The sequence below is a fragment of the Argentina anserina genome, chromosome 6, assembly GCF_933775445.1.
Source record: "Argentina anserina chromosome 6, drPotAnse1.1, whole genome shotgun sequence".
NCBI classification, from domain to species: Eukaryota; Viridiplantae; Streptophyta; class Magnoliopsida; order Rosales; family Rosaceae; genus Argentina; species Argentina anserina.
In genome coordinates this window covers 2,479,490-2,488,114 of record NC_065877.1, presented here as the reverse complement: position 1 = coordinate 2,488,114, position 8,625 = coordinate 2,479,490, and the positions used below count along the sequence as shown (strand labels likewise).

Below are 8,625 nucleotides of genomic sequence, written 5' to 3'. Positions count from 1 at the left end.
CCCAATTTTTTTCTTCTTTCTCTCGTTTTCTTTTACACGTTCGAAATGAGAGGTATCGGCAAGATGATCCCAACCCAGCTCAGAGTGGAGATGAGCAGACCAACTCCAAAAATACACAAACTCAAGAATCCGCAGAGCTGATGGGTTTGATTTCAAGGCTGATGGGTTGGATTTCAAAGATAACAAGAGAATTCGGACACCCTTTCAGCATGTATCTCATCTTCTGTCCTATTTATTAGCCACTAGGCACTACTTTTCCGAATTCGACACCACTACTCAACCACTGGAGGCGAGACTGGACGGCCCGCCTGGAGGTTTTCCGACAATGCATAACTGTTTTGAACTTGGGATGCTTTAGAGTACTGTTATGAACGGTTATGAATGAATTTAGAGAACTGTTATGAATGAAGTCAGTAGTCAAAAGTGTATAGATTTTGTCTGATTTTCGCTGCATGTTGCTGGATTGTTTTTATTCAATTGTGTTTCCAGAAATAGCCAGGTTCCAATATGTATGGCAGGTAAATTGGGGCAATTGAGGCACCTTTTAATTCCTCTCATCACATAATAAAGCCATTTTCATCCTGAGAAACATGAAAAATTCCTGGATATTATTCTCAAACCAATGCAAAATCTAAGAGAATCATGCTAAGAAACTTATGTGATAATCACACTACAGGGGACACTAGCCTAGATTGAGACACTGTTAGGAATCCCCTTGCAGGTAAGTCCAGGTTCGCTACTAGGATAGAGCAAAGTGTAAGGCATCTTAGCAGGTCCAGTCCGGTTCTTCAACTTGTCATCCTTGTTCATCTTTGTCACTCTTTCCCCAGCTGCTTTGAGCTTGTTTCTGAAATTCTCCGATGCTTGCAAGACTTTGGTGTCTGTTGTCCATTCTTGACTGTCTCTCTGCCCCAAGTAAATCTCATCAGCCGAATGCCTTGACAATATCTCAATGGAGGCCATGCCAAGAAGGCTCTGCAGCCGAGGTGTAACTGTTTCCAAGAAGGCCTTTTCGGGGAACTTTTCGAGTTGCTTGTACTCAGGAGTGCCTTTCTTCGGCATGAACCGCCTGCTTATGCTGGGGCGGTTTGCAGGGTATCCTCCATAGGGGTACTGCCCAAAATTGATGGCTGCATGGTAGGCTGAAGCAGTCCATATGATAATGGTGCATGATTCTATAAGCTCTTCGACAGTCTGCATTTTAGGCCACCAAGGCTCATCTTTCTTGTTGCCATGACCCTCTTCTCGGAGTTCTTTCCACCAGGACTGGAGTTCTGAGTCCTTTTTAACCATTTCATCAGATTTGAAGTAGAAGGAGCAATACTCTTCCACCCATGTTCTGATTGCAGACCAGATTTCAAGCCCATCAGCAGCATATGGATAGTCCTCTATTAGTAACCGCACACCGTGTGAGGCACTTGAATCCTCAACTGCCATTCCTCTAAACACAGAAATAGGAAAGTTATCACATTGTTCTAGTACTTTCTCTATATAAATCCCTTCTGTGATGAGATTGTTACCTTTTGATTAGATCCTTGGGGAGTGCTTGTTCAGGAAAAACCCAGCTGTTTTTGTAAATAACAGACGACCATTCCATGGAATACTTTGCAGGAAAGACTGTGTTCTCTAGTATTCCACCAGCATTAATGAGAATCTGCCTAGCTACTGCATTTACATTCATAGTGTCACGAAAATGAGGCTGCAGAAGCTTGTAAATTGGGTGAAGCACGCTCAACTGCCTGTTTGTTGCTATAATAACCGGCTCAGTCACTGCATGAGTTCTTAACCTGCAATAAAACTCGAAAACATTCAAAATTTAGGAACAAGAAGTTAATGATCTAACACTTCTAGGCTTTGCTTGATAGGGTTATACCAGTGGCTGACGAGCTGATGATAGCCCGAGTCATTTATAGCCACATAAGCTTTCGCGAGCTGCCAGATGTGACTCTCAACACCTTGGCTAGATGGAGTGTAGACTTCGCTAGTGCAACCGACTCCTCCAGTGTTCGGCAAGCTCAGTTCGATAGCTACTGGCTTCAAAGTCCCATCATTTTTTAAGAAAAGGAGTGTCCTGCTTGCATAACCTTTCACAGAAGTTGAATTTATACGCTCCAGGTAAGGCATCAATGAATCATGGTGGTCTAGTATGAATAGCTTGTTCTTGTTGATTGCCTGTGTAAGTAAATACATTTCAGTAACTTTGGGACTAGTTGCTTCAAGCTCAATAGTGAAAGGAAGTAAGCAAATTGTATTACCTCATCTATGCTGAGTCCATCTAATTTATCTGCTATGTGTTCTTTGGTTATTTTACTCGTTTGATCTCCATATACATTTGGGTCTAGCTTGCTAGCTGGTGGAAATTCCTGTAGTACATTTTGGAAAAATTATAATTAAGTATGAACGACAATGATTATGTACTTTACTGTTGAGAAAAACGTAGACAATAGGTAATGAAAGCTTCAAATTACCTGGAGACGACGTATGCTGACAGGATTTAATCCAGCCAACATTTCTCTTGCAAACTCCTCATCAGTTCTCCATGCTGTCTTATCCTCTATTCAAGTATTAGAATACCATAGTCAGGTAAAATGATCAAAGCATTGTTCTTACTTCTTAAAATGATGCCAAGATTATAAAGTGGCTGCATTATATGTTTTAAGTACACACCTTTGATCACTTGAGGCACAGGGAACTTCAGCAACCGTTCACCATCAGTCCGAAAAAGTTCCTTGACCGTTTCTGCAGGGGTAGTACTCCTAACAAACTTTAACAAACCCTCTGGCAACTCTACTCCTCCTTCGTACAGTTTAAGTACATCATCCAAGCTGCTAAACTCTTTTTGATGGCCAAGTAGAGTAGCTAGCTCATCAGGTTTAAGGATCTGCGATATCGATTTCAGGGCATATGCAATCAAGTCTGACATCTTCAAGTGACCAAATTTTTCGTCTCTTGGGACATATATAAATATGCTCTCAATAAGAGGCATAGGGCTCTCACTCTTGGGATCTATGATATGAAAAAAGCACAAAAGTTTCAGTGACTACAATACCAAGCTTCAGTAGTACTATTAAGCACAAAAATCTCATATAGTCAAATACCAACTTCAGGTGACTGACCTTTCTTGGTTGCTGCTCTTCCAGTTCTTCCTCTTCGAGGATAAGGGAACTCGTCAGACCCTCCAAGAATTGGGCGGGCATACTTTTCACCCTTGTCTGGACTCCCCAAGTCATTGTAATATGCATAGTCATAAATCCTGTCCCATTCCTTGAGCTCTCCCTTTTTAACATCATCACCTCTCAAGGTAACCAGCTCTTCTTCTCTAAGCTTCTTTAGTCCAACCGGCGTCTCACTCGAAAGATAAGTCTGCACATATGCAAAGCTCAACCTATTAACAAACTGGAACACAGATTTACATTGGTTCTGCCGTGCTAAAAACTCGAAAATGTTACCTTGTTAGTGAAGAAAACGCGGTCTTTCTTGTACTTCTTAGCAGGGTACACCCATGAGTTGCAATCAAAGTGGAGTTTGCCTTCTCCCGGAACGTTTTCGAGTGTGACAGACTTCAAGTAAAACTCACTGCCATGTTCATTTTTTATGATGAAAGCTCCTGGGACTCCAAGTTTCTCATCCCAATCAAAATTAACCTCAAATGCACACTCTGCAGCTGTCAATGGGGTAAATTTGGTGATCCAATTCTCTAAATAAGCTGCCTTCCCAACTCTTCCTCGATTCCCATTTGCTACAAAAACATAAGAAATTCAAACCAATTCATAAAAGGTGATAAAACTCCAGAAATCATTGAAATAGTGAATGAGCAGAAATCGATAGCAGAGAATAGTATTCTCACCAGGGTCAGTGTTGACAGCACTGACGAGCCGGAGAGATACAGCTTTCCCCAGAAGCTCATGAACACGGTCGATGAAAGACGCTTTGAGGTCGTTGAGCTCCAGAAGATTCTTCTTCATCAAAACCACAGTGCCTTTGATATTGTTGGCAGCACTCTGAGGATCAATGGTGGTGGTGCTCTGGGAAGACCTGGTAGCTGACACCGTCAACGGCCAAGATCGTCTCTTGACATTGGTCACAGACAAGGACCCAGTAAGCAACAGTGGTCTGCCATTGACTGCAACAGCTGAGCTCAGGCGAGCTCCAACTGGGGTTCTGATCAAGCTGAGAGGAGGAGAGTGATGAAACTTGAAGTGAAGCATCTTTGTCTTTTTTTTAACTGAACTAAAGTTCTGTTGTTTTGGAATTCACTCCAAGAACTAAAGTTATGGAATGTGAGGAGAAGGGTGGGTATTTATGGGGACTTGGGAACTGGGAAGAGTTTGAGGAAGTGAGATTTTCACTTGGTATTTTCCTTTGTTTTTCTTAGAAAAGGACTCTTGGGAAACTAGTCCCTGCTTGTCATTTTTAATTTCCATCATTTGGGTTTGGCATTTCTATGAGAATAGAGTAATGAAGTTCTTCACCAACTCATCAGTGTTCTACTGTTCTTCGTTTTGCAGGGGGTTGACTTGTAAGACTTTCACAGTTTCACCTTTAAGGTGAAGATAATTCAAAACCATCTTCATAAATCCTTGTCAACTTCAAGGTAATTTCAACCCTCTTGTTTAACAAATTTTAAGATGTTGCCAAATTCTGGAAGTTTTGGCAATACTAGATTTTCCAGAGCAGCCACTTGACCTTGTATGCATAGCATAGCCATCTTCATCTGTCTTTCCTATATCATCACATTCAACGTTCATAATTTGCTGGCATGCTAATGTTTGGAACTTGGAATAGGATATCCTGGTCAACTCTAACTTAAAAATTCAAAGAGAAAAACTCATAGGATTGAAGACTACTTACAGAGCTACAAATACGACTATTAATTTCATAATATAACATTATAACGTACGTTATAATACTCATAACTTTACACCGAAATATATTATATCATCTAATACATAAACACGTAAATCAAGTTATAATTTTGAGCAATCAAAATCAAAAGGAACATTCCCCAACTTTGCACCCTATGACTATTAATTAGGGCGGTAAATTTCATTATTCTTCTCATTCATTAGAAAGAATCGGCAAAGAATCTATGTGGATTATGATCCAAGCAGACCCCATAGCTTTATATCATAGAACATTAAAAGTGTTCAGTTCAGATAAGCAGGTTCTTCTGGATTATGTACCAAGAAATATTAATATATGTGCAGATTCTTGGTAGTGATTAGATAGTCAATGAAAAGAGTATTTTTCACCAACAGTCCCTCAATTATGGTGTACCTACTAATGTGATACCTCAACTCTTAATCGTACCAATGTGATACCCAGACTCTAGTATTGCTATCATTGAAGTACTTCCGTCAGTTTTTTTTCAACTTCTCCGTCATCTTTGTGACGTGGCAAGTACGTGAGGCCCACAAAGAGGGTTAAAAGACAAAATTAACCCCATCTGAGAGAAACAATATTTTTTCGGCCCTTTACTTTGAGAAAGACACCCAACAATTCCAATTTTGGCGCTAATTTTCCCTCCCTACTCCTTAATTTGTGTCTCTTATCTAAACTAAAGAACTACCGCCAACTAGTCGACCACAATCTGATAAAACCTAGATCAATCTCATTTTCTATTTTTACCCTAGCACTTGTTAAACTAACAGAATAAATATAGAATTTTATATGGAACATCTCATTTCCACAATCTCATAAGAATATAGAAACACATAATTTAACGAAATTCAACTACATGTTTAAGTACCATTAGTTCTTACAAGCAAAAATCATGGCAGATCAACATAAAAGGTGGCAACTAATGGTACTTAACACATGTATTTGAATTTCGTTAAGTTATGTGTTTCTATATTCTTATGAGATTGTGGAAATGAGATGTTCCATATAAATTTCTATATTTATTCTGTTAGTTTAACAAGTGGTAGGGTAAAAATAGAAAATGAGATTGATCTAGCTTTTATCAGATTGTGGTCGACTGGTTGGCGGTAGTTCTTTAGTTTAGATAAGAGACACAAATTAAGGAGTATGGAGGGAAAATTGGCGCCAAAATTGGAATTGTTGGGTGTCTTTCTCAAGGTAAAGGGCCGGAAAAATATTGTTTCTCTCAGATGGGGTTAATTTTGTCTTTTAACCCTCTTTGTGGGCCTCACGTACTTGCCACGTCACCAAGATGACGGAGAAGTTGAAAAAAAACTGACGGAAGTACTTCAATGATAGCAATACTAGAGTCTGGGTATCACATTGGTACGATTAAGAGTTGAGGTATCACATTGGTAGGTACACCATAATTGAGGGACTGTTGGTGAAAAATACTCCAATGAAAATGGTGAGGGAGAGTTTACACGGTTATTGGGTATGAACAATTGAACATACAGCACAAATCTTTCTTATTTTCTCTTTTACAGAAGTGTCGGTCAAATTTGGTAGCCAAGTAGACATAGACTTCAGAATATTTACAAAGGAGGAGCTTGGCTTGAATGTATCATTTTCTTAATAAAACTAGTTGCAGATAAAAATGGAAGATGATGGAGTCAGCAACCTTCATCGTTCACATTGAAGCTTAACGTCAAGACTCACATGGTACAAGACCTAGTTATGCCCAAAATAGATCCCATAGTACTAATCATTTTTTTTCCATTTTTGACAAGCTTAGCTTGGGATGGATTACCAACCAATTGTTATTTAGAGGTCTTGTATGCATAGTCAATGTTCTTGTGTTGGCTCCCCCAATCTTACAGCAAAAAGTTCATCTATAGAGTTTTCGGACTCTTTTTCTATGGCACATAAACCGGTCCATGTCACTTTCGCGCATAATGTCTTGACACATTATGTTAAAACGTATGCAAGTTCTTGACGAAATCTTCAACATTGTGACACCTAATTAATCTTCTTTGTTCAACAATCAACATTAAACAGGGAAATTTGAAGTTGAGAAGAAAGGCAATCATGAAATTGACTTGTTCTGTCTCAGACTCAGATTTGGTATTGTTAATGCATTTGGCTATTCTAAAGATGGTGTAGAATTAACAATGACTTTGATTTTTCTTGCCATCTGGGCACATGGCTAGTTAATAGATAATGATGATGGTACCTACCCTTCAATCGCTTCGTAAAGAAATGAAAATGACACATTACCAGTGACTAGATAATAATCTATGTTTTCTAAAAAAAGAAAGATAATAATTTATGTAACACACCAACACCGATACCGTGACACCGACATGATGCGACACGGTAAATTTTAAAAATATAGATTTCGACACGGCGTAGACAAATCAATTTTTATATAATTTAATATATTTATTAATGCATAAAAGAAATATATAATACATATAATAATGTCAAGTTAAATTAAAGTTCAAATTCATTATATTACATAACAATTCAAAAGAAATTAATATAAGAAAATTAAAAAGTAAAACGATGTGATTGTAATAAGACTTTTTTTTTCTGTTTTCTTAATCTAAATTAATGATGTGATGTGTCAGAATTATGATGTGGTGTATCAGTTAAATTGTCTGAAAAATATCGGAAAAGTTAATATTTATAACACGTCACGTGACGTGTCGGACACCGTATTGAAGCCTCATAAAAGTGTGTCGGTGCTATATGGATAATAATGATATTGAGGCTTTTCATGCTCAGGTTGATATGAATTATGGGTATGAACCATCATATTAAGATCACAGGCCCGTTCACCTGCGTGACGATTTTTACGGGACAAAAAAGGACAATTCCATCATGGTCGTTAGATTTAAATGAAGGCTGATCAAGGGTTGGAAGAAGAACTCATCCGCACCCAATCATTAACCCACCTTCGCCCCTTGCTCTCCCACATTCCCACTCCCAGATAAGTGCATCACCAATTCCCACTGTTCATCTTCTTCTCCTCTCACGTTTCTCAAAAACTCCAACCAAACAGCCATGCCCAGATCTATATCTTCATCTCTTCCAACAACTCGAACCCAATTATTATGCAATCTCTTAATTAACATAGTTCTAAGCCTTGGTCATTTAGAATCATGGATTCAGGAGATTTGTCCTTTTGGAGGAAAAAATATTATATAGCCTCCGAAGCTTTTAGGCATTTATGCATATGGGAGGCTTTTATTACAGATCATAGGATGGTGAGATGAGAGAAGGTGAATATGAACAATCTGGGTTGAAAAGTCTACTATTACTAAGAGGTAAAATTGATTATATTCATAGCTTGTTCACCAAAAAAGCAAGGGTTTGGGTTGGAAACTTGGAGATTGCAATGATGAACAGTGTAAAATTCTGGTGAGGCCGTGACGGATAGAAGGAGAGATAGGGAGAGGTGATTGGGTGCAGACTCTTGACACAAATGAGTTCTTCTTTCAGCCCTTAATCAGCTTTCATTTAAATCTAACGACCGTGAGGGAATTGTCCCTTTTTGTCCCGTGAAAGTCGTCCCGCAGGTGAGCGGGCCTGATTTAGATCATAACCAAACCACAGTATTGAAAACTTGAAACAGTGGCACTGATTTGTTTAGGTAACAGTTTGATTCTGGATTTGGCTTAAAGACCTTGACAATTGTAATCTTTATATTGTTTTTGTTATTGTAGTTTCATTTCCAGGACTGGTTTTGTTGATTCAAATGGC

At 38.7% G+C, this 8,625-nt stretch overlaps 1 protein-coding gene across 1 annotated transcript; it reads right to left on the bottom strand.

Moving 5' to 3' along the window:
- Nucleotides 1-538: 538 nt before the first annotated feature.
- On the bottom strand, nt 539-4,308 carry LOC126797553 (probable linoleate 9S-lipoxygenase 5). The gene is made up of 9 exons (XM_050524199.1): nt 3,848-4,308; nt 3,450-3,739; nt 3,117-3,363; nt 2,668-3,006; nt 2,469-2,554; nt 2,256-2,363; nt 1,874-2,172; nt 1,521-1,787; nt 539-1,441 (listed from the first exon to the last, which is right to left on the bottom strand). The coding sequence occupies exons 1-9, from the start codon at nt 4,206-4,208 to the stop codon at nt 688-690; spliced, it is 2,751 nt and encodes a 916-aa protein (XP_050380156.1). The 5' UTR covers nt 4,209-4,308; the 3' UTR covers nt 539-687.
- Nucleotides 4,309-8,625: the final 4,317 nt, after the last annotated feature.